At 40.1% G+C, this 26,470-nt stretch overlaps 1 protein-coding gene and 1 long non-coding RNA gene across 6 annotated transcripts in view; one reads left to right on the top strand and one right to left on the bottom strand.

Moving 5' to 3' along the window:
• Window positions 1–26,470, bottom strand: part of IQUB (IQ motif and ubiquitin domain containing) — a 133,454-nt gene that overhangs the window by 50,428 nt on the left and 56,556 nt on the right. For all 5 annotated transcript variants that reach the window (XM_039510513.1, XM_039510499.1, XM_039510506.1 and 2 more), the window contains 3 exons: window positions 16,188–16,314; window positions 8,119–8,245; window positions 7,947–8,015 (listed from right to left, as the gene is read on the bottom strand). In XM_039510513.1, coding sequence (XP_039366447.1) covers window positions 7,947–8,015; window positions 8,119–8,245; window positions 16,188–16,314 — 323 coding nt within the window. The remainder of the gene's footprint in view (window positions 1–7,946; window positions 8,016–8,118; window positions 8,246–16,187; window positions 16,315–26,470) is intronic.
• On the top strand, window positions 16,043–24,571 carry LOC120388598. The gene is made up of 3 exons (XR_005590614.1): window positions 16,043–16,294; window positions 20,263–20,321; window positions 24,403–24,571. It is a non-coding gene; the product is annotated as an uncharacterized LOC120388598 (long non-coding RNA).

A 26,470-nucleotide genomic window follows, 5' to 3' on the forward strand; every position in this document is an offset into this window, starting at 1 on the left:
GAGCATAAGCTTTCGTGGGTGAATACAAAAGCTTATACTCCAATACATCTGTTAGTCTATAAGGTGCCACAGGACTCTTTTTTGCTTTTTACAGATCCAGAGTAACACTGCTACCCCTCTGATAGACAATCACAGTGATCCCCTTCTGGCCTTATAATCTCTGAACCCCTTGTTTCCAGCAGCAGGAATTGTTCCAACAATAGTATTAAGCAGTATTTAAATTTTTTGTTAAAGAAAATTTTTAGTGATCAGTGTCTTGATTTATAAAAATTATGAAGATGGATATTCAAAAACCTATATGAGTATTGCACACCTGTCATTAAGGAACCCACATGATGCTTTAGCTGTCTAGTATATATTCAGACTAGTGTACATCTTTAGCTTGTCAGACTTTAAATGGGATTGAGACTGCATAGAGCTACCCAAAAGGGCCTGATTTTGCATTCCAATGAAGAATCAGGCACTAAGGGGCAAATCCAGTTCTGAGTAATCAAGCTGGACACTGGGAAGATCTGCAGGGGAAAGGGAGAGAAGTCTTCTCCCTAAGCACACAGAGTGACGGTGGAACCCTTTCATAGAAGCTGGAGTGTAAAATCTTTGTAAAAGGAAATTCTGATGGCTATGTCAAATTATCATCTGAATGAACTTCATTGTCATTTTACAAGTCACATCTCTTTTAGATTAAACATTAGAGGAACTTTTTAAATTGATTTCATTTGTTTCTAGAAAGATTGTTAATTGCTCTCATTTGTTCTTAGATACAGATACTTTTCTGTCCATTTTGTAACAAAACATATTTTGGGGAAAAGATTCTTATGTTCCCAGACTTTTCCAGGGCAAAAAGAAAAGTAGGCAGGTTTCTTCATATAAATGAGAGATCCTTGAAGTCTTTAATCCGCAAAAATGCCATTTAAAATATCAAAGTTGTGGGTTTATTTTCTATCACACTGATCAATTAGTGTCATGTATTCAAAACAAAACAAAGCAAACAGAGTTGGAAGAACCATCTGTTTCTACTCAGGTAACAGTCTTTTGAAAATCAATGACAATCACGTGGAAAATTTGTGTTGTCACTGTTTTTGAAGCTTTCAGCTTATATAATGTATTTTATATTTTTAGATTAATAAAATATACTTTACCACAAGTTTCAGGAGGCATACATGAAATTATGCATTATAGTTCTAGGGAAAATTGATGCAATATACTTTAGCAGATAATAGTAATTTCAGCTACTGAAAGTATTCGTGAAGAAGTAGTTTTTCATTCCATTGCAGTTTCTCAGCTAATGTTGTGACGGTTGTTATTGTATATCTCATTTATTAAATTTGTTCCTGCCCTTCCATTTCAGGTTAACTGCAAATTGTTCTTTTAAAATTGGGAGCATTGCTTGTTTTTTATGTATGTACTTATTTTGTTTGTTTATGATGTATAAAGAGGGCCTGATTTTATTCGTTTTTATTTTCTAGTTTTTAAAAAGACCCTTGTAACTATCAGCAATGCCAAGTCTGGTCATCCCTACTTTTGCTTGAAAGCCACTTAATAGTAGGAAGCAGTGTCTTAGAACATGTTTACCGTATGTCCTCACACCATAGCTGAAGAGGAAGGTTGGAATCTTTTAACAACAACAACCTTTATCTAAAAGGTTAGGTAGTCACTGAAGTTAAATAAATGTAAACAAAGTTTTAAAGATTCTAAGGCCTTCTCTATCCCAGGTGATTGTACCAATTTAACTAAATTGGTTTAGAAACGGAATTTGGTTAAACTGGTGTAATCCTCTTGTGTGGAGACTCTTAAATTGGTTTAAGACTATCTTGTATCAATGTAGTTGAAGTCAGTACAGGGGTATGTAGCAATAGGTTTCTTGGTAGAGTAGAGGATAATATTTCAGCCTCTTTAAACAGAAGGGGGGGGGACATGGGTGACTGAGGACTGGGCTACACAGTTTTGTACTGCTGTAATTACTTTGATTTAGAAACTAACACAGTTAAAATGGTGCAACCCTTACTGTGTGTGTAGTTATATGGATATAAAGATGCTTATGGAAATATAGTTTATACCTGTTAAGCAATCATGTTGAGATAGGATTATATGACCCTGTTCAGCCAGTTGGTAAAATGATCAACAGGTTTTACTACCAATAACAATTGCAATTATTTTCAGTTACATACATACGCTTGTTTTGGCCAGTTAGATTATATTTGGCTATCAAGGAGTGTCTATAATAAGTCATGTAGCTGTGCATATGTACATTTACACACACGCGATATCTAGCAAAAAGTTCTGACTTACAATAGTAATTACACAACTGCACAGCTGGCAGCTAATTATAATGCTTTATTTTACATTGTAATTCCATAAAGTTAAGCATCAGTGCAGGGAAAGCCAAAGCTAATACTTGGGAAAACAGTTTGTGGAATATAATTTGCTTGACAGAAATTCTCCCAGAATGCTAATCTTTGTATTTTATTATTTAATAAAAAAATTATTTGAACCTTTAGGACAAATGGTGTACTTGTAACATCTCTTTCTGTATTAACTGGAAATGGAAGCCTCTAATTGCACACATACTCATTGATCCCAAAAGCTCAAAACAGCTGTTAATGTAGCTGAACAAATCTAATAACTGCAAATGTCTCTGAGGCTTATAACCCCATAACTCTCTTTTCAAGTTACATTTTTTCCTTGTATTACACATGCTGCTACATGCACACATTCATACTAAATGAGATCTCTGGTTTTAGTCTGTGAATAAATTTGCATCTCTGAAGTTCAAGAGGAGAATGCTCAGGTAACATGGCACAGCTATTATTTCTTAATCACTCATACAACGAAGTTTGTATATTGAGATGTAAATGTTTGTGATCATGCAACATTAAAGATCTGAATTTGCCTAAGGTGAGGAAATTCATGGCTGATTTTCCCTTTGTCCCCTATTGTGTATATGTTATGATAGGGTCTTTCATCAAACAATCAAGACTGGATTTCTTTCTAAAAGATATGCTTTCACTCAACAGGAAGTTATGAGCTTGATTTGGAGATTACTGGGTGAATTTTTATGGCCTGTGTTCTACAGAAGGTCAGGCTCAATGACCTTTTCTGGACTTCAAATCTTTGACTGTTCACAAATGCCCAAGTATTGTTAAAGTAATATATATGTGCATCTCAGAGAAAGAAAAATGTTTTGCTTAAACAATATATAATTCAATGTAACGTATTTACAATCCTGTTGATGGAGCAACATAGAAAAATGCAATTTCCAGTCTCCCTGGCCATCAAGTCCTACTCTAATACCTCCAGACTTCCTGTCCCAGTCTCCCACCACACTCAGTTTCCTTGTCCACTCAGTCCCCTCCCAACAGCTCCCTGTCCAGCCAGTCCCACTCCCCACTTCACCTGGCTCCTCTGATCTGGTCTCTCTCCGCCACCTTGGTCCCCATTTGCAACCCTCCACATACCCACACACACACAGATGTGTCCCATTTGCACTGAATCCCAGTCCCAATCTCCCTCCATGACCTCCTCAACCAATCTCAGTCTCTCTGCACCTACTGGCTCCCAAGTCCACTTCCTGGCTCCCAGTAACAATCTCCTTGCCCTCCCATCCATCTCTTGTCCCTCTGCATTCAAATCAGACAGCTTCCTTCTTCATGCTGCCTGGTCCCAACAAGAGAGGCACTGAGAGAGCAGGAGAGACAGCTTCCCTACTTCCAGTGCGAGTGCCCAGCCCTGGACCCAGTCCCAGCACACCCCACAGCAGTCCAAAGCTGCAACTTCAGGGGAAGTCTAACTTAGCCCTGGGTTGGAGCATGCCCAGTGTAGAAGGAATCTTTGGGAAAAGCTGCTAAATCTGATAATTCTCTACTAAGCCTGTGAATTTTTTCAAGGGCTTATAACTTGGCCAAATTTGGGTGGATTTCCATGGGGGCAGCAAAAGACACATCCCTGACATACATGGCACTGCCCTACCAAGTCCTTTCTCCAAAGCATCAGGGTGCTAGAGATTTTCAAAGAATAGATTACCAGAATGTTTTGTTTTGGGCAAAACAATGCATTTTTCCTTATCCTCATTCTCAGAACTGGCTGAATCATCTTGGCTGGAAAATTTCAGCCCAGATGTGATGGAGCAGGGGCTGTCTGTGTGGGAGATGGGAGAGCCAGAGAGCAGTTTAGGTGAGAGACAGGTAGTCAGCCTGTAACATGAGCTAGGAGCGGGGAGGGGAGCTAGACAAAGGATAAGAGCTGAGTGGAGAGGGTGAGGTCAGTTTTCGGTTTGGGGCTTGGGGGGAGAGTTCAGGGAATCCCACGCTGGGAACCAAGCTCCCTGAACCCCCAGAAGGACTCGATTGAGGGGTCCTGGTTGTGCTGTAACCAGTGTTCCTGTTGTCCAATAAACCTTCTGCTTTACTGGCTGGCTGAGAGTCACTGTGAGTCCCAGGAAGAGGGGTACAGGGCCGGACTCCCCCACACTCCGTGACACCAGACACTTAAGTTTGGAAAACTTATAAGTGAACTAAAAGCAGGGTCTTATAATGAGAAATGTCAGGCAACATTAATAGGCAATACAACCTGCCCCATACATACATCATATGTACTGCATCCTATGTCTCATTGTTTGGCAAGGTATGGTCATTATGGGTCAGAACCTGCAAAGTGTTCAACTCCCTCTGAAGTCAATGTGAGTTGAGGCTGCTCAGCACGTTACAGGTAGTTATTATAGGAGTTTTAATTCTGTTTTTTGAATCTCATGGAATGAAAGTCTCAGACAATGTTGCAATACCACTGCTGATTCTCTTAAATTCTTTGATCTTTTTTAAAGACAAAGGGGCACGGCTGGTGCTACCATTTAGGCCAACTAGGCGGTTGCCTAGGGTGCCAACATTTGGGGGTGCCAAAAAGCGGGGGGCCCCCATTTTTTAAAAGCCTTTCAGCGGCTGCTGCGCTGGAAGGGAGAGGGAGTCTGAGCCGCCGGCAGGTAGCCCTGGGGTTCCTGACAGGAGGGCTTCTGGAGCAGAGGTGAGCTGGGGTGGGGAGGTGCCGGATGGCTCCCGGGGGGGGAGCTGCCACAGGGGTCGCCTCAGGGCAGAGCTGCCGCAGGGCTGGGGGGGGGTGCAAGGTGGCAGTTTCGCCTAGGGCGCAAAACTTCCTTGCACCGACCCTGCAAAGGGGGGGAAGTATCAAAAAACACACCTTTGGCTGAGTGGCTATGCTTCAACAATGCTTGAAGAGATTTTCTTCCAATTTCCCAAATGAATTCACTTCTGCAGTGAGAAGGAACATGTGAAATTTCTGCCCCAACAGGAATGGTTAAAGGAGCCACTGAAAATAAGGGCTTAGAATGAAAGTGCCATCTCAACAATAACTAACAGAAGCAGAGAATCATAGAACCATAGAAGATTAGGGTTGGAAGAGACCTCAGGAGGTCATCTAGTCCAACCCCCTGCTCAAAGCAGGACCAACCCCAACTAATTCATCCCAGTCAGGGCTTTGTCAAGCCGGACCTTAAAAACTTCTAAGGGTAAAGATTCCACTACCTCCCGTGCTTCACCACCCTCCTAGTGAAATAGTATTTCCTAATATCCAGCCTAGACCTCCCCCACTGCAAGTTGAATCTACTGTTCCTTGTTCTGTCATCTGCCACCACTGAGAACAGCCTAGCTCCATCTTCTTTGGAACTCCCCTTGAGGTAGTTGAAGGCTGCTATCAAATCCCCCCTCACTCTTCTGCAGACTAAATAAGCCTAGTTCTGTCAGCATCTCCTCATAAGTCATGGGCCCCAACCCCCTAATAATTTTTGTTGCCCTCTGCTGGACTCTCTCCAATTTGTCCCCATCCTTTCTGTAGTACGAGGCCCAAAACTGGACACAATACTCCAGATGTGGAGTGCCAAATAGAGGGGAATAATCACTTCCCTCGATCTGCCGGCAATGCTCCTACTAATGCAGCCCAATATGTCGTTAGCCTTCTTGCAGCAAGGTTACACTGTTGACTCATATTCAGCTTCTCATCCACTGTAATTCCCAAGTCCTTTCCTGAAGAACTGCCGCTTAGCCCAGGGCCGGCTCCAGGCACCAGCCCAGCAAGCAGCTGTTTGGGGTGACCAATGGTGAGGGGCGGGATGTCCGGGTCTTCAGCGGCAATTCGGCGGTGGGTCCCTCACTCCCTCTTGGAGCGAAGGACTAGTCGCTGAATTGCCGCCATAGACTGAAGCAGTGGTGATAGAGCTGCAGATCGCGATCACAGGGTTTTTTGGGGTTTTTTTGCTGCTTGGGGCGGCAAAAACCCTGGAGCCAGTCCTGGCTTAGCCAGTCAGTCCCCAGCCTGTAGCAGTCCATGGGATTCTTCCGTCCTAAGTGCTGAACTCTGCACTTGTCCTTGTTGAACCTCATCAGATTTCTTTTGGCCCAATCCTTCAATTTTTGTAGATCACTCTGAACCGATCCCTACCCTCCAGCATATCTACCTCTGCCCCCAACTTAGTGTCATCCCCAAACTTGCTGAAGGTGCAATCCATCCCATCATCCAGATCATTAATGAAGATGTTGAATGAAACTGGCCCCAGGACCAACCCCTGAGGCACTTCGATTGATACTGGCTGCCAACTAGACATCAAGCAATTGATCACTACCCTTTGAGCCCAATGATCTAGCCAGCTTTGTATCCACCTTATAGTCCATTCATCCAATCCATACTTCTTTAACTTGCTGGCAAGAATACTGTGGGAGACCATATCAAAAGCTTTGCTAAAGTCAAGGTATATCATGTCCACCACTTTCCCCATATCCACAGAGACAGTTATCTCATCATAGAAGGCAATCAGGTTGGTCGGGCATGACTTGCCCTTGGTGAATCCATGTTGATTGTTCCTGATCACCTTCCTCTCCTCCAAGTGCTTCAGAACAGTGGGGCAAACCCAGAGCCCAGTGCCCAGCATAAGTAGCCTCTCTGGATGCTGAGTGGATGCTGAAGTGGACACAGTGAGGAATCCTACCTCCAAGGTTATGGAGTGCGTAATGAGGTAGGTTCTGCAAACTCTTACCTGGTCCCACTATAGGGCAAAGAACAGGAGGATCTGCAAAGTTGTCAATCTCTCAAACCCTCCCCCAGAACACCTATGTCTGTCATGTAAGACTATCCCCACACAGGGGTCTTGCAAAATGCAGGCTAGGGTGACCAAATGTCCCGATTTTATGACTGCCATCTGTGAACACTCCTTCACACTAACTAAGAGTACCTGGGAACAGTGGGTACACCAAGTTTGGGGTGTGTGTGCTTCTGTCAGTATGGACAGTGTATACTGAGCATGCTGCATGAGAATTTTGTAAAGATTCTTACTGAGGAGAACTAGAGTGGGAGGTCAGAAAGTGCTGACTGTGGCTGAGAGGACTGTTCTCAATGTTAAGTCTGCATTTTTGCTCCAATAACTAACAGTAGCACAACTCTATAAGCCCACATTTAAAGTATGGAGATGTCTAATCACATGCTATAAAACACCTTCAGAGTTATTTGTGGGTTCATAACTATGGAAACAAAACAGGAGGCCACTTTTGAAAATCAGGAGCAGTGAACCTATTCCTATAGCTGTTTCACTTTGTTCAGCAATTTTGTAAGTGGGCTTCACTATGTAACTTTGGAGGAGTGTCATTCTGAGAGTTTCTTATTTTATACTAACCAATATAATAATGTTTTTAGAAATAATTTTTACAGATGATGATCAACGCACAGAATTTGACTTTCAGAAAGAAAATTGCTATGAAGGATATTACAGTACATGCAATTGCTTTTCTGCAACTCACCTGTTAAAATGAAACACCTTCTTAAGTTTAACTATCAAACTGCTTCATTTGAGTATCATTCTATTAACAATTGTCTGTCATGTCAGTCTAACATCATTTTTGTTTGTGTTTTAAATACCACTGGGAGATAACATATGGAATAGAAAGTCTTGCCTGGACATTGTGAAATGGCTTCTCATTTTCATAAGATTCACTGTAATGCGTGAAGTCATCGATGCTAAGCTGAAAAACAGAAAAATAGTGCAGGTCAGACAGTGTCATCTCAGCTCATTACTCACAAGCTGTATTCTGCATTGACAAGATGAAACAAATTACCAGTACATACCGTATCTTGAAGGAACAAGACAAGGTTCTTGGAATCCTGGGTAAACACAGGTTGCAGTAGCATATGCAGCTCCTGCTTTGAGATAATGTGTCCCTCATGTAAAGTAGCTTCAGAGTTCCACAGTGAGCTAAAATTAAAGTTAAATATTTTCCTTTATACTTGTTGCAAAGGTTGACATTTTGTTTCACTTAAATATACAAATGCTGGTAATGATATCATAGTCTTTTGGTAAAGATCTGGTGTAATATCTGACAGTCTATTCTAGAGGTGAATTCAAATGGATAAATTATTCTAGTGTAGTTCATATCAAGTCAGTTGAGTTACACTAAGGATTAACTGGGGCATGGATGAGTATTATTTATTACTACTGCCACCTGCCATTAGTATTTATGATTTGTGGAGTGCCAACAGTATGCTAGATGCTTTATTGGCATGTGTAAAATGGGGACCGTCCCATGAAGAATTTACATTCTCCATGTCCAATCCTGCAAACACATACTACTAAACGAAGTGCTTTCCACTGTGGATGATCCCTTAGAAGTCAATGACACTGCCAATAGTAATAAACACTGTGGATCCAATTCAGCAAACCATCAGTGTTCAGCAAAGCCTACGCTTAACTAGGAGACTGAATGGGACTTAAGTACATGATTAAGAGGTTTGCTGAAAAGGGATGGATTTAAGCATCCATATAGACATATTGTAACAGACAGGATATTTTTGAAAAGGAAGTTGATGGTACATGCTACCTTTCTTTTATATAGAATAGATTTTAAAAGTTGGAAGGAAATCATATTGTTTGGTTGTTTAGAATACAAGATAAAATTTCCATTTGCTTGCTCTGGATCCTTATAATGGTCCTTTCATCCTCTAGGGCAGTGGTTCCCAAACTTGTTCCACTGCTTGTGCAGGGAAAGCCTAAACAAGGAGCTGCATATTAACTTCTGAAGAGCCGCGTGTGGCTCTGAAGCCACAGGTTGGCCACCCCTAGTCTAAGGTAATACTGCAACTCTGGAAAAACAGGAGCAGAACCTCAATCTTGCATCTTCCGGTCATGTGCTTTAACCACTAAACCATGATAAGTCAGTGTTCTTAGCCTGAACTAAATGAGTTTCATTGTAATGGACAACAGATGCACAATTTAGTATTTATTCAGACTGCCATTATTAATTGTAATCTGAGCCACAGGTGAATATGAGAGCATAATTTTTTAATCAGGAACTGTTGCAAGGAGAATCCTTTCAGAATTAGCCCCTTTCATGGGTGAAAATACTTTGGGTGTTCTGCCAGAATGGAGCTGTGATACTGTCAGTCAGGAAGAATAGTAGTCAGCTGAGAATATATTTCACTGTTGATTGCCAGTCGAAAGCAAACTATATTTCTCTGTAAGACTTCCCAAAGTTTTGTGAGCAGTCAACTCAGGGCAGTGGAGACAGTAAATTTATATTATTATTATTATTTATTAGGGAGCTCTTATCATTTGATATTTTCATATGCATGTTAAACCTCTTCATTTGTGCTTTGAAATTCATATTAGCGAGTATGCAGAAAGTCCAAGAGCTTAGAAATTGCTTCAGAGATATGCTTGGAATTTTCAGAGACGGCAAACCCCATGATCTCAGCATCAGCCTTAAATATAAACTTTTAAAACATCAGGGAAAGCCTCAAGGATTCACAATTATTATTCATATAGAGCTTTAGTGCCTCAGCTCAATACTGAACCTCTGAATTTTTTACATTTATATCAGCAAGATACAGTATTAAAATATTAAGGAAACTGATTACAGATTAATTTACGCAAAATTAGTAAATGGCATGTCTGAGGGCAGGGAGAAAGGACTGCAAATGTTTTGACAATTACCTTACAGCAAATCAAACAGTAGTTTAAAATCAGTTTCCCAAACAGCACTGGCAAAATTGTACAAAATAAATATTCACAGGATTATTCCAGAGCTTTTACATCTGCAATTAATTGAAAAATACATGACATTGGAAACAGAATTAAATTAGATTCTAAATCAGCATGGTAAAAATTAGTGGGTTTATTTTTTGTTTAGCTCTACACAGGAACAATACAAAGATGTTGGGAAGTTAATAAGCCCATTTTAAAATATGGCAGTCTTGGAAAGGCTCACCATTCTTAGGCACTGCTCCTATGATGGCTTTATGAGTTGGTGGGGCACCTTTTCTAAGATGATTTAGATTCTGAACAGTGAACTTCGATAACCCCAGCATCATTGCCGGAAATACAATCTACATAGGTTGGTTCTTCTCTCTCCTATTACTTCCTTTTATTACATGTATTTTCATGTACAGTGTGTGCGTGCGCACACACATTGACTGCCTCAAAAACAGAGACTTAAAAAAACCTGTGGCCCTGGAAACTTTACAAGTAGACTAAAATCTGTTTAAGGGCACACTGAAGCCACCAGAGAGACTACCATCAACTTCGGGTGCTGCATAAGTAACATTAGTTCATAACTTAATGTGAACATTTGTTTAATATTCACATTAACCATATAATTTGCCTGTTTATTTTAAATCCCTTAATTGCAGTTGGCTGTGTGTGTTTACATATTTTACTGTCTGATTAAAGAAGGGGTGGGGAATAAAGCTCAGATGCCCTGCTTCAACCGCCCGGGTATAGCACAAGCCTGCAGGGGATGGGTACAGGAAGGAGTTCTAAGCCTGCAGTTTGCTTCCCCCTCCCACTATCTCCACAGACATCCTGAACAGCCTGAATGTACAGTTTGGTTCTGTGATGGGACAGTGAGGTATACAAGGATATTATCTTATCTGTCTTCTCTCTAGGGCCAGCTTGAATTTGGACAGTGGTTTTAATGGAAGCAAAGATTTCAATAAACCCTGTATCCTGGTCTGGGAGGAGGATAGACTACGATTTAATAAGGCTTTTACATCTCTGACTTATGTGTTCCTATATACCCTTTGTATCTTACAGATAAAATCATTTTTAGAGTTTATTTTTTCATTTGTCTTTTTCAATCAGCAGGAGATTATTAGGCAAGCAATGATATTTTTGCCCTGTGCATCAGAACTAAGCAAGACCATAGCTAGTTAATAAAATGTCACTAGGAACCTGTAAATACAATCACTAGATATCAAGTTCACATGTCACGAGTGCTAGTGGCAGAGGCAAAATGAAAATTAACGACTAATGGACCAGAATTTCAAAAAGGTACAGAAGCATCTTATTGTACGATATCACCACGGCAGCTGGATACCTTTATAGGTGAAAGAATACATGTGGAGTGGCAACCCAACAATGACCTGATATAAAATGTAATCTTACAGTGGAGCATATTTGATTCTTCTGAGAAAAAACATCCCCAAGAAAGCTAAGGGATTTCTCAACTTCTTCGTATTCACAGTATCACTTTCCTATGCCTATAAATCAGAGTAGGTTTCCCTTTAAACTTCTCACAAATATAAGAAAAACTATTATTTTAGTGCCGGGCCTTAACTCTTGCTCGAAGTCATTTATAATCTGCATTCACTGTACAAAGAGCCACCTCTGGTCTCGGCATAATGCTGGGTGGTTATTGGAAAATGTGAAATGTTTTCACTGACTGTAAGCAAAGAACATTCCTATGACAAGATGCACTTGGCTTTACAATTTTGGGACCCCCTAGTGAAATCCATGTCATTGAGGCACCTAAGCTATTCCTACCTCATCTTTCTCTAAGGTTGCTGTTAGAAATACTAGGATGTTGTCAAATTGTTTATATTCATTATAGAAGAGACCATTTTTAATGTATTGAAGTTACAGTAAGGATTGGTGTTAAATGCATTTTATACTTTGTACACTGTGTACATTTGGAATTTCAGGTTTCTCAGATCAGTGTATAGTGTCTGACATTAGAACAGCTTTCATAAAAAGGCTTCCATGTAATCTGACATAAGAGAGATTTTGAAATGTGTTACTAATTATTTATAATTTATCATTTGCCTTGCTAGTGCTTTACAAATATTAATATTTTTCAAAACATCCATGTGAAACAGGTACAATACATTTTATTAGGCTCAATCCTGCTCCACTTGAAGGCAAGGATAATTTTGCCATTGATTTCAATGAGAGTAAGAAATGGACCCACAGACACCATTTTACACATGAGGAAACTGAGACAGAGAGAAGTGACTTCCTCAAGAGCACAGAAAGATTCAGTGTCAGTGATGGATTTACAGCTCAGCCATTGCTGCCTCCTAATTTTGCTTACTTCATACTACTAAACCCTAGTATACTTTTAAATGTAGATCTTATCAAATGGTACTTGAAGGGATGCTGATCACAACTCAACATCCTTACTTAACTACTGGCTACACTCTCCTTAAGATTTTATTTGTTTTAATGTTTTTATTTGGAAATAGTTGGATGCACCAATATGGTTAATTACCAGTTTAAAAAAATACTTGAACTCTTATTTGTGCATCCCAGTGTGTGTTGGTTAAGGACACAGGCCAGATTCTGCTCTCAGTTACACCAATGTAAGGGAGAACAGAATATGGCTCACAGCACAGTCCATCACCATTATATATGGCAGTTTTTACTTGGGTCAAATTCCACTCTCCGATAGCTGTGTACAGCTCCTATTGAAGATAATTTGATTTTTGAATGTTTAGCCCCAGGGCAGAATTTGGCTCTCTCTCATTTTAAGGGCTCACGCCCTCTGCAGAGTTTACTCATTGACGGAAGGGGGTAAATCCCCTGGTCTTTCAGTGAGCACTTTGGGTGATAAAATTTAGGAACAATTAAAATTAAACTAACCCTCCCACCCAAAAAAAAAAAATAAAAAAAGAATTACCCACTGCCAAAACAAAGCTAATGAGCTGCAAAGGAAGATTATCACAGAAGAAAAGAACAGGCTAGAGAGGTAACACACAAAAAGATTCAATTTTAAAGTTGGCTACTGCAGGTGCAGTTCACCATATAAAAGAGCATATGGAGCCAGGATAAATTCCTAATTACTCTTTCCAAACTTGTAATTGGCAGAGTGGTTGTGAATGGGTCCACTTCCTAACATGGAATATTCACTCATCCTAGAGGTGGAAGGAGAGGTATCAAGACAGCAGAAAATGACGTGTATGGCTTTTTACATCTCCATGTTTACAGCCACCAGCTGTGCCCACCACTCCTTCCCTAAAATGTAATTTTTTTAAAAACCAAGTGAAGATTGAAATGATAAATAAAACCCTTTAAAACATCTGCTTTTCTGTCTCTTCTGGATTGTGTTCATAGACCCGTCATGGTCAAATCTTTATGGAAAAATCCTGCAGAAACTTAAGGACGAAACCACCAAGATTCTATAGAACTAATTATAAAACCTATCGCACAACTTGTGTTAATTTGAACAGATTTGATTTTAAAGGGACACTGAAATATGTTCAGACCCAAATGTTACAAACCATGTCATATACCAGTAGTTTCATATTCAGTTAATGAGCGCCCCTTTCCTTGGTTTAGTTTTAATATCTTTGGGCTTAGAGTAATAAAAAACCTGTTACTCTTGGTTTAAGGTTCAAACAAAGTTGTGCAGAAGAGCTCTAACTGCAGTGTTTAAAACCAGAATTATGGACAGAGATATGCAGGAAAGCTTTCTTTATTAGAAAACTCCTCTTTTAAAATACTGCATGTAGGATTTGGAGCCAAGCATACACAACAATTCATGCAAACCAAAGTCACTGCTGCTTCTGCTTTATTTTTTAAACTAATATACATCTGTTATTTACTTCATTTGCATTCACCAAGAAATAATTTCTCCCACACCAAACATTGCATTTTCAAAATGCAAAAGGTCATGGATATAGGTACATTTCCTCCTGAAAAAGTTGTAGGCATATAAACATGAAGCTGGTTTCACTACATTGCCTGCCTGATTTTCTTGCTGTTGATCCTGAATAAACTGTATTGAACAAGTTGCTAACTGCTTGCCAGTGAAAAGTTTGTTTTCATTACTACTATGAACTCTTGCTTTCTGAACACTCCTTACCTTGCAATAACTTTCATTTAAACACAACAGCAGCACCACCTTATTTATAGTGACAACAGATGTAGTATTTACAAGAAATAAAAAGCAGGACAAAGGAACATGGATTCATTTTTCAGTCATTTAGGAACATTTTTGTCTTAAAAAATGAACTATTGTCCAAATCTACTTTTCTTTTCAGTACACGATTTTAGATCTCTTCCAGTTGTCTGTTTTAAAGATTCATAAATTAGTCAACTTCTACTACCTCCAATGTAGTACAAGCTCCTGAAATTAAAGATTCATCTTTTTCTTTTCTTCAGAAAACACAAAGCTAACTAATTTAATTTCATTCTCTGTAGTTACATCTGCATTTTTCCTACACCTCTATTCCCCAGAGACCAAAGGTGTAATTTCCACAGATGCCTTAGTGTAGTACTGACATTTGTCAAGTGTGGTGATAATCAGTGATGTTATAAAAGACACAATGACCAAAACACATTTGAGAGAAACACAGCACAAATTTCACACACTCACATCTGTCTTCAAATACAATCCTTCTACTGCCTTCATCACCACAGTATCACATTTAACAGAATGAAAGGGCATCAAAGAACTCTATATTGAAACAGCATTTCACACAGAGAGATATTCATTGCACTGAAAAGCTTATCATTAAAACCCTGAATTTACATAGTATACTATTTCTGCATAAACTTAGTAAATTAAGAGGCAAATGCAAATAAAATCAAGACACTTTTCCGACCCTTATTCAATCTGTCACATGTTGAGTCAGCCCCGTACTCCTTCACAGAACACAAAGGAGGTCAAATGTACTCAGAGGAAGGGCTGCTCCATCTCTAAGAGGAGTTTAACTTTAAGAACTCACGGCTGTAAAGAAGGGGACTGAATTTCTTGCAAGGATTCCAGGCCTACCACTGACAGCTCCATAGATCAGGGATATCATGAAGCTAATAAGAGCAAGGCAAAGAGAGTCATTAGGAAATAGTTTGAAAATAACTTGGATGAACTTTATTACATTTCAAGCATGGTCAGCTGGACGGTTATTATTATTTACATCACAGTGCCTAGAGGACACAGCTGAGTTCAGGGGGCCTGTTTTGCTAGGCATCATACATACATATGTACATAGAATAAAAGTCTCTGCCCTGCAGGATTTACAATCTAAATAGACATGACAAAGGAAGTAAGGCACAGAGATTAAGTGATTTATACAGGCCTAAGGTCAGACAGAAAGTCTGTCTACAGTACAACAGGTCTATTGTTAACTTTGTCCTCCAGATTAGCCTCCTTCATCCTTGCTTAGATCTGGTTCAGAGGTGGCTTGTGACCTTGCAAGTCCTTTTGGAGTCTTTCTTTGAAGTCTCTCACATGTCAGGTTCAAAAGTCTCATGACCTCCTAAGTACATTCAAATCCTTCACATTCAAGCATCTCTCATGCACTTTCAAAACCAAACCAGTATGATGCCACAAGTTCTACTAACCATCTGACATAATGCACACTGTAACATGTGTTCTTTACATGCAAAAAAACTACATTAAAAACAACATTAAGGTGCAAAATCAGGCACTCAAAAGTTAGGAAATACTAGTATTACGATTGCCTGTATAACCTTAATTCAACCTCCTTGTGTGTATGCATTAGGATGCAGTCTTTAATACATCATCTTCTTAATGTATGCGAAACATGCCTCTGGTGGCACATGACCAGGATTTATCACTGAATTTGGTCTGCTGGTTGGATCATTAGCTGCCCTGGTTCAGGCTGGGTACTGACAGGGAGTGCAACGTGAATATTGATCCATGCCCTACTTTAATTACATAGAATCACAGGACTGGAAGGAACCTCAAGATGTCTTCTAGTCCAGTCCCCTGCACTCAAGGCAGGACTAAGTATTATTTAGATCATAGTGTCTCATATATTGTACATTGGGTCAAGGTCTCAGGAAGGGCAGAGCAGACATGATCATATGTGATTTGTTGTACACACATACACACACACACACACACACAATTTGTTCTGGTAAAGCAACTGCATAAAGACTGATAGATGTTTTAATTTCTCACCTGTGAGTTGACCAGAGCAGCATAGGTACATGGTCCACAGACAGAGCCAATTTGAGCAGCACAGCGAGGGAGTAGAACAGCCGGACTAGGGCCATGATCGCACTCAGGTTAGTATATGACTGACTAGCTGCAAAGAAAAAAAAACTGAACATAAGATGAAGGAAGCCGGATTTTCCAATTTAATCTGCAGTATCTGGATACAGCTAGAAAACTGGTTGGGCCTGTTTTATGTCAACAATATAAACATTCAAAATACCCATTTCATTAAGTCAAACAATGGTGCTAGAATTTTTGAATAACTTTCAGTGCGGCAGTGCAAATGGCCCATGAACTGTACATGCCTTGAATCCATACACAGACCTCTTAACAGATCATTCCTCAGTACAGTGTTCATGAGGCCCAAATTTATTCCAGACCCACTGTTTTCTCACTCACTATTACTGTAATTTATTGACAACTGAATTATTAAACCCTGAAATGAAGTTTATAGAAAACTTTCCTCATGTTGAAGAAAAAGAATCCCATATATTTCCATTTTCTTCCTCTACTATTTATTACCATGTCCCTAAGCTTTTCACTGATTGTAGAAGCTGGTGTCACACACAGGAGTTGGCAGGTTTGAAAGCTGGAGTATATCTGGACATTGCAGCTTCCAGCAAGGAGAAAGAGAGTAAGAAAGTGATGAGATTGGAACTTAACTAAAACATGGAATTGTTTAATTATCCTTTACTGGGGAAGATGCTGATCTATAAATCAAGAATGGCAAAAGGCAAACCAAATTACAATGTTCTCAATGTACCTTAAAAACCAAATAGAAGATTAGAATGGTTATAGGAATTTCTTCTACCCCATCATCACAAGCCTCTGGTTTCTCTCTTTTTTAAATGCTGCCCCTCCCTCCTTCAGTGACAAAGCTACAGACAAGTCATGCTTCTGCATTTGAGAGTCACCTTGTTAGGTAGTATCATGTGCACTATAGGCATGCATCGCATGGGACTTTCTAATCAGAATAAAAGATGTGCTCCAGGTCTTTAGTAGGTTGTGAGCGCAATTACATCAAGGACCCAACAGAAAATGACAACAGACCATTGAGAGCAGCCATGAGGAAAGGGCAGGGGACAAGTTATCAGTAAATGCAAGAAGGAGAACTCCTCTTGGAGAGGGCAACTTTTGCCATTGAGAGCAAATCATGGGGCTGAGTAGTTGTGAAAGCTCCTTGTGGGTTATTTTGGTGATTTAAACATTCATTTAATATTCACTTTAACTATTTGAAATTCTGGATTTGGTGGATTCTTGATGAAAGGCTTCCAAGAAGGAGAGGGTTGAATGGAAAGCAGGTTGGAGGGAGAAAGAAGCAGGAGTAATAGGTCCCAAGCATAAGAAACAGCATGAAGAAGGTGGGAGAGCAATTCTGGGGGAAACTATTGGGAAGAGGAAGGGAAGCTTGAGCGAAGTGAAGTGAAGTGAATAAGGGTTGGTCAGAATGTGAGCTGAAGTTGTACAGAGCTCTAAAGGTAAGCCCCAGTGTCTTGAATTCATGTGACTCACTCGATTTGGTGTACTGTTTATTGTTGCACAGTTTATGCATAATGTAAGGCAATTTGTTCATATGCCAGTATAAAATCAGCTGTGATACAAGAGAAAAGCTACATTAAAAAACCCAGCAATCCTCCACATCTCTTACACCTCTTACTTTTGTCTTTTATGCCTTTACCTGTTTCCCTCACCCCTGGCCACTTTTACCACCTTCCATTTCCTGAAGTGATGGGTTGGCTGTGAATTATAACAACAGAATAGTGCAGATCAGTGTAAGACAGGGCAAGTGAGCCAATGCAAGACTAAATGGGAGAGAGGGAAGAACTGGAGCTTTCAGAGAAGAATTTAGAAGTTCAGTCAGAGCAAGCAAAGTACTCAGTTGGCTTTAGGAATGGACAACCTCTTGCTGGTTATGACTAGGCTGAGCAAATAAAGTATTTTCAGTTCATTGGGCCAAACTGAAATATCTGAAAATATTCCAGTTTGATTTGAACCAAAATCTATTTTTCTTGAAACAAAAACTTGAAAAAAAATCACTTTTCAAGTCAATTCAATGTTTTGAGTCAACCGAAAACAATTTTTGTTTACTTTTTGTATTGATTCAGACATTTTTAATGTTTTTCACTCTTTTTTTAATTAGCCAGATGTCAATTTGAAATGCTATTTTGAAAGTTGAAACAAAATATTTAGACTTTTTATGAACAAAACTGTTGAAATGAAATGTTTTGATTCTTTTGAAAAGATTTTCCCCTCTCTTTCCCTCATTTTTTGCCTTATTCTGAACCTTTTGACTCATTCAACATGAATTTGACTAATAGGATTAGGGATCTGGAAAATGCTTTTTTCGATTAAAACACTATTTGTCAAAATAAAATAAATAAATAAACAAAAATCACTCAATTCTCTAGCACTCTTCATTGGACTACATAGCCATGGCTTTGACTTGTCCACAGCAGGTCTAGAATGTTCCTGAATTGTGCATGCATGTGCCTACTGCACCAAAAGCTACTGAAATCTTAAAAAAAAAAAAGCCTAACCTGCCGCTAGAGCACAAGAAGAAAAGCAGAAAGACTTATAATCTGAGAATACATGATGGGGTGATGTTAAGGGTACAAAATGTAATTGGTAAGAGTTCAGTATGTTATCTTTGGGAGGCCTACTTAGACCCCTTTATTGTTGCAGGTGAAATGCAAGAAGAATAGGCAGAATTCTTTCCATTTTAGCAATACATGCCGAATGTCCTGAGAGGCCAGTCTAAGAGGAACAGCCACCATATTATTATATTAAAGCTTCTTGGATTCTATCACACCCATTCCTTCTTGGATTGGGAGCTCACGCTCAGATGTGACACCACTGGTTTTCACTGTGCAGGCAACAAACTCTTTGCAAAACTGCCTAACAGGAAAAAAATTTTTTAAATGTCATTTACCTAGACCCCCTTTTCTCTGCATATCAAAAGCTAGCGCCAGTGGGGCTTCACATCAGAGCAGCACTCAGCAATCTGAAAAGGGCTGGACTTTTGGAAGCTAGGCAGAACAATGTTAAATGTAAACTAATAATAGATTGAATCCCCATCTTAACCTACAAGTCATGAGTCACGTGAGCACACACTGGCAGTTTCTGTGATGAGTCCTTATGCCAAACAGAAGAGAGAGAAGAAATTATTGAGATACGGTGTAAAGGCACTTCGGCTTGCTGCCTAAAACATTTTTGATCTGGGTAGGTCATAAAAGGAAAGGAGAAACTAGTACAATGGAGGGAATCATAGGGGAAGAATGTGTCGCGTCTCTCTCCCCATCCCCTCCCAGCCGTCAAGAGCTGGAGTGTGGATTACCCAATGGTTTGAGTTGGTGCTTTGTTTTGAATGAAGTAAGCCCTGAAGAAAGGAATGTGAAGAAAATGGTACTTGGGACTGAATTTTGCCATCGTCAGCTGGCTTGCGTGCAGTTGTAAATACATTTGCTCCCTTTCCTTACTTTGATTTTTCATTCCTAAAAATAAAACTTTCATGACATGAATAATAAAGAAAGATATGGCCAGGTGCAAGAGAGGCATAACAGAAACTGGGGAGAGAGAGTTTGCACAAAAGATGACTTACCAAGACTGAACTAGAATGTGAGGCGTGCTCATTGGTTCATTTATCTGGCTAGAAGGTGCACAGATAGGAGCCTACATGTCTATATTGATGCTATCTAATAAGAAAACATATATTTTACTGTTATATTTTCCCTGGATACTTCCTGATTTGCACATAAACTAAACCCCATATTTAGACACCTCTGAACATTGGGGTGTTTGAAATTCAGCACGAATTCCAAATTTTGTGACCCAGACTAATCTGTTTTTTAAGTGTTATTACAGTTTTATAATGAAGAAAGAGGACAAAATGTTAGCTTTGTCAGCTCTCTAGCTACAATTAGTTTATTACATGAAAAGAATATAAAGGCTCATTTCCCAAGCCCATATTTAATTTCTACTCATAAACCTACACCCACCCATTTCTCCAGATTTATACGTTTTCTTTTTCAATCCTGTGCAGAGTCTGTAACCCACCTACCTCAACCTGTCAAAGCGCAAATGGAGGACCCAAGAAAAATAGTAAGCAAGGCTTAATTTCTTTTGCATCTAAATCCTTCTTTTTTAAAAAAAATAATCTATTTTATAATTCTGCATTCCTGATGTAAATAATTCTGAACAGAAAAAGTCCGAATGCCAGATTTGTGTGGGACAAAGTTAAATTTAGGACTCTAAGTTAGGAAGAGAGGGATGTCTTTTGTAAAGGAGGACAATTTATGGGTATGATAAGCTAACATTTATGAATGGAATGTCTGTAGACAGGGAAAAAAAGACTGTCATCAGTTATGCGTGAATATGACCCAAGAAACAGATTCAGAAGCTGACATATTGATGGTGGCACTGCATATTAAGAGATCCATCAGCAACCTGGGATAATGAAAGCAGATGTGTTTATTCTGGGCTTTGTTTTTAAAAAATGAATAAGAGATTGCAATTCTTATCCCAGCTGTTACTGTATTTTCCTTTGAAGAAAGTATCTGCTGGGTACCAAATGTTGGTTACCAATAACTTTGCTACCGTCAACTATTTAATCTGTATTCCTATTTTATCATTGTATTTACAACTACCTTTTGGCACAAACTGGGAATGCATGTTTCCTTAATTGGGACTCAGCCTGTGGGAGGCAGGGAAAAAGGTTACTTGGAGACCCTTTGTTCCTCATCCTCTGAGATGTAATTGGAGGGTAATGAAGAGGTAAATTTCTGTAAGAGCACACAGCCTTCTGTTGCGAAGAGGGAGAGTCAGAAAGCATAGATTCCTTGCCAAGTTAACTGATTATTAATTTAAGCATGTGGGAGGAAAACTGGAGCTTTTCCCTTTGGAAGTGGATTGAGCTGTATTGCTTGGTGGTGGGAGGAGGGGTATTACTACCAAAGAAGCCCTGTCTGGAGAGAAAGGTCCACCTTGCTGAGCCCCAGGTGCTGAAGAGGACTGACCCACTCTCGTGGAAGGGCTCTGATGGGTGGGAGGGAGGGAGGGGAACAAAGGCCCCCACATGCCATCCAGACTCTGAGCCTCTTCCCATGTCAAAATAAGCACTTGTGGGCTGGAAGCAATTGCGGCAGACCCTAGGGTTTGTGGTTAAAGTCCTCCTTAAAAACCTCATCTTATTTTCTGAAACTCCTTCTAAAGCAGCTAGGGAAGTTTGTGTGTTAAACCTATCTCTCTTCTTGAGGGAGCCAAATTTATCAATCTGTTTTGCTTTCTTGAACAATTCTTTTTTATTTGGGCCCTGAAGTAAGGCGTACCCATCCAATGTAAGGGTTACGTTAATCTCACGAACATCTTGGGCACCTTGGGCTCCTGGAGCTGCCAGAGCACCTCTTAACCTCCATTTAAGAGTATCCTTCTCTGCCAACAACTCATTCTCTTCCCTTCTATTCTGCAATTTTTCTATCCCTCTGAAATCCTCAGCTACTTTATCCATTTCTATCCACTGGCTGTCTAAATCTTGCTCCAAACTGTGATGGGGTGCACTCACTCCGCACTGGACAGGTAAGTGTTAACTTCTCATTGTGGGCTGAGGAAATCACACCCCTGCATCCCTACTGGGCATGCTCGAGGTGTAGCACCAGTATAAAAGAAAGTAGCCCAGCTCAATCTGGGCTGGCCACTGGAGAGGAAGGATATTTGTTACAGGCGCCTACCTTGGAGCTGCAGCAGCCCCTGAAAGGAGAAACCAGAGACACCAAGTCCCTGGCAGATGCCCCACTGTCTGTGGGCACCCCAGGGACTTCAGAGCCAGTGGGACCAGCCCAGGCAGAGAAACCCAGGAACCCCAAAGTCACTCAGACCATGGATTCAGGAGTCATAGTAGGAAGCAGCCCAGCGGAGAAACTAGCCATAGTTGGTGTGCTGTGGTTAGATCCCTGCTGACAATCTCACTCGCTGCTGTGTGGGCTGGGACCCAGTGGATTAGGGAGGGCCCGAGTCCCCCTACTCTGGCCACCACGCCATCCTCAGGTGGTGGCCCACCCCTTTTCTGGCTGCTAGGTCTCACTGCCCCGAGAGCCAGGATATGCTATTGAATCTGGCTGCTAGGCTGCACAGCCCCACAGCTAAAAGCCACTTGGTGGACTTAAGCCTTTAGGCCTCACTTCCTAGAGGCAAAGGGTGGCTTGAGGGACAGGGTGCTCTCATCCCCCAGTGGATGGTGACCCTCTACCCCATCACACAAACCATTAACTTTTCCCCTTTCAAAGTTTATTGTCTCTTTCCAGGATGGAACCACAGGCAATATATGATATATAGTGTATATATATGCAATATAGTGCCTGCCACCACGTTCTCACTGAGCTGGCTGAGGGTCTCTTGGAACTGATTGACATCTTGTCTTTCCCATTTTGATTGATCAAACGACCTACCCTCTAGGTAGATGGCAATTTAGATGGCAAAGGTAGTGGAGCAAATAATTAAGCAATCAATTTGCCAACACTTGGAAGATAAAAAGGTGATAAGTAACAGTCAGCATAGATTTGTTAAGAACAAAATGTGTCAAACCAACCTAATAGCTTTCTTTGACAGGGTAACAAGACTTGCGCATGGGGGAAGTGGTAGACATGGCATATCTTGACCTTAGCTTTTGATACTCTCGCATAAACAAATTAGGGCAATAGAACTTAGATGGAGCGACTATAAGGTGGGTGCATAACTGGCTGGAAAACCATTCCCAAAGAGTAGTATCAGTGGTTCACAGTCAAGCTGGAAGGGAACATCAAGTGGGATCAGGTTGGGATTAGTTCTGGGTCCGATTCTGTTCAATATCTTCATCAATGATTTAGATAATGGCACAAAGTTCAAATAAAGTTTGCACATGATACCAAGCTGGAAGGGGTGGCAAGTGCTTTGGAGGACAGGATTAAAATTCAAAATGATCTGGAGAAATGGTCTGAAGTAAATAGGATAAAAGTCAATAAGGACAAATGCAAAGTACTCCACTTAGGAAAGAACAATCATTTTGTATGTGTGCAACTAGGAAATGACTGCCTAGGAAGGAGTATTGCAGAAATATCTGGAGGTCATAGTGAATCACAAGTTAAATATGAATCAACAGTTTAACACCATTGCAAAAAAAGAAAAAAAAACCCACCAACATCATTCTGGGATGTATTAGCAGGAATGTTGTAAGCAAGACACGAGAAGTAACTCTTCCGCTCTACTCCATGCTGATACAGCTTCAACTGGAGTATTGTGTCCAGTTCTGGGTGCCACATTTTCAGGAAAGATGTAGACAAATTGGAGAAAATCCAGAGAAGGGCAACAAAAATGATTAAGTCTAGAAAACATGACCTCTGAGGAAACATTGGAAAAATTGGATTTGTTTAATCTGGAGAAGAGAAGACTGAGAGGGGACAGAACAGTTTTCAAGTACATAAAAGATTGTTACAAGGATGAGGAAGAAAAATTGTTCTCTGTAACCTCTGAGGATAAGACAAGTAACAATGGGATTAAATTGTAGCAAGGGTGGTTTAGGTCTGGACATTTAGGAAAAACTTCCTAACTGTCAGGGTGATTAAGCACTGGAATAAATTGCCTAGGGAGGTTGTGGAATCTCCATCATTGGAGATTTTTAAGAGCAGGTTAGACAAACACGTCAGGAATGTTCTAGATAATACTTAGTTCTGCCATGAGTGCAGGTGATTGGACTAGATGACCTCTTGAGGTCTCTTCCAGTCCTATGATTCTAAATGGCATGTAAAGGAAGTAAGTTATCTCTGTTCCATGTTTCAAATGAATTGTCTGCCTCATGGTTAGGGACAGGAGTTAATAAACCCTGTCACAATGTGGGTGAAAACCTAAGTGGAAGTATAAGTGAAAGAAACTTAACACTCACTATTTGATATTTCCAGTTGTGGTGACTAGCAGTTTTCTTCCATGTGCAGGAAGCAGATTTTCCTCAGAGAAAAGGGGAAGATAGTTTAGCCTCTGTATGAAGATAGTTTAGCTGTATGAAAGCTTTGTTACAGATGAAGGCAAAACTGAAAGTGTGAAGCTTTTTATCTTGCAGCTTTACCAAAACTCTTAGTGAAACTTCTACTCCAGACTTCTGTATCTGGCTTGTTTGAATAGTATGCCTGACTGCACTTCTCTACTCTTTCAACAGGAAACTTCACTACCTCGCTGTCAGCCTGGGAGCACAGTGATCAGAAGGGAACTTCCTTTTTCCTCTTTCAGCTTGTTAACTCTTTATGAACCTCTCTATTTTAGAGAGATGGGTCAAAAACACCTCTCTTCAAAAACACTTCTACACACCTTAAAAAAATTTCTCTTCAAGTGACTAACACAGGTGTCTTGGCCAGTTTTTCAAATTTGGAGTAGTAATAGGGTTTCTAAGACCTGAGTGAAATGATTTGTTAATGTTTAATTAAAGACCCTTTAATTAAGGTTATTTTTACCTCATTATTTGATTTGAGAAAAACAATTGTTTGTTTTTATGGCTTTTAAGATCATAAACAACTAAAACCAATTTATTATATTTCCCTGAAGTACTAAATAATATAAGAATCAGATTGAGCTTACAATGTAAACCAAATTAATCAATTCAAGGAGTCAACAATAGTATGCATTAAAATTGATTAACAAAAAATCGAGACCCAAAATTGATCAAATTATTACATGAGCACAATCCCAAAACTAATATAAATACAAATTACTGAATAGTTTACTTAATAATTCTATTACTAGAATAAGTAAATAACTTTTCCTTATCTACTTTCTCCACATCACTCATAATTTTATATACCTCTATCATATTCCCCCTTAGTCTCCTCTTTTCCAAGCTGAAAAGTCCCAGCCTCTTTAATCTCTCCTCATATGGGACCCTCTCCAAACCCCTAATCATTTTAGTTGCCCTTCTCTGAACCTTTTCTAGTGCCAGTACATCTTTTTTGAGATGAGGTGACCACATCTCAACGCAGTATTCAACATGTGGGCGTACCATCAATTTATATAAGGGCAATAATATATTTTCTGTCTTATTCTCTATCCCCTTTTTAATGATTCCTAACATCCTGTTTGCTTTTTTGACTGCCTCTGCACACTGCGTGGACATCTTCAGAAAACTGTCCGCGGTGACTCCAAGATCTTTTTCCTGATTTGTTGTAGCTAAATTAGCCCCCATCATATTGTAGAGCTTTAGATTCAGTCCGGGACTGCAGTTTGGTGAACCACACAACATTTTTCAGCTGAGGTACCATCACACTAGTGGGCATTGTCCTCCAGTCAACTGGCTGGTCTGTAGTGTTTTTGTCTTCACTTTCCTTGGGACCAGCTCAGGGAAAGTAGGACCATCAGCTGTCTGATTGTTGTTGTGATGACCTCAGGAAGAGCATACTTTTCTTCCCTGTTTATCAGCTTGAATTTCAACCTTAAAAGAGTCGGTAATGTCCCAGGGGACCTCCCTGGAGATCTCGCTGTGTGTGTGGGAGGGTGTTGATATGCATCCCCTCCAACTTCAGTCTGCTCACGTAATCCACGTCTTCTTCTCACATGTGGATTCCTGAACCTACATACAACCCTCTCTGGAGGCAGTGTTGATAATGCCACTGCCAAGCTGGCTGACCTTTCCACATGGGAAGGGTGATTTTTCACTGTTATCAGGCTTACTATCTGGGCCTGTGTTACTCCAGCTGTATAATCAGAAGTAATAAGCACAAGGCTATTATTAATTACTTAAGCAATGTCAGAAGTGTGGAAAACCCTTTACAAAATAGGTAAGATACCCTACCCTGAGCAGCTTATCAACTGCGCTGAGACTAAATAGAGAGAGGAGGTAATATAAGAGGAGGTAGGACAGTGAAAGGGCAAGGAAGAGGACTACGATTATGCACTCACATGGGAGGCTACTGCACGTCTTGAAAGTAACAAAGGTTTTCAAAAAAATTTTAACAAACAGTAATTATTCAGAGCATAAACATCTCTGATGTGAATTTAGAGAAGGGTAGGAAAGAGGCATGGCATTTGAGGTCAGGGAAGGATTTCTCAGCTCAGGGAGACATGAAAGAAGACATGGGGATGGGTTTGGAAAAAAGGACACAGGGTACTGAAACAAGGGACTTTACTGAGCAAGAGAGGCCTGGGGAGAAGGGGATAAATGGAGATGAGGCAAAAAGGAGTTAATATTCAGGGAGGATTGAAAGACAAGAAATCCTGAGATATAATCCCATTTGTAC

This window comes from Mauremys reevesii, linkage group 1 (genome assembly GCF_016161935.1).
Source record: "Mauremys reevesii isolate NIE-2019 linkage group 1, ASM1616193v1, whole genome shotgun sequence".
Lineage (NCBI taxonomy): Eukaryota > Metazoa > Chordata > Testudines > Geoemydidae > Mauremys > Mauremys reevesii.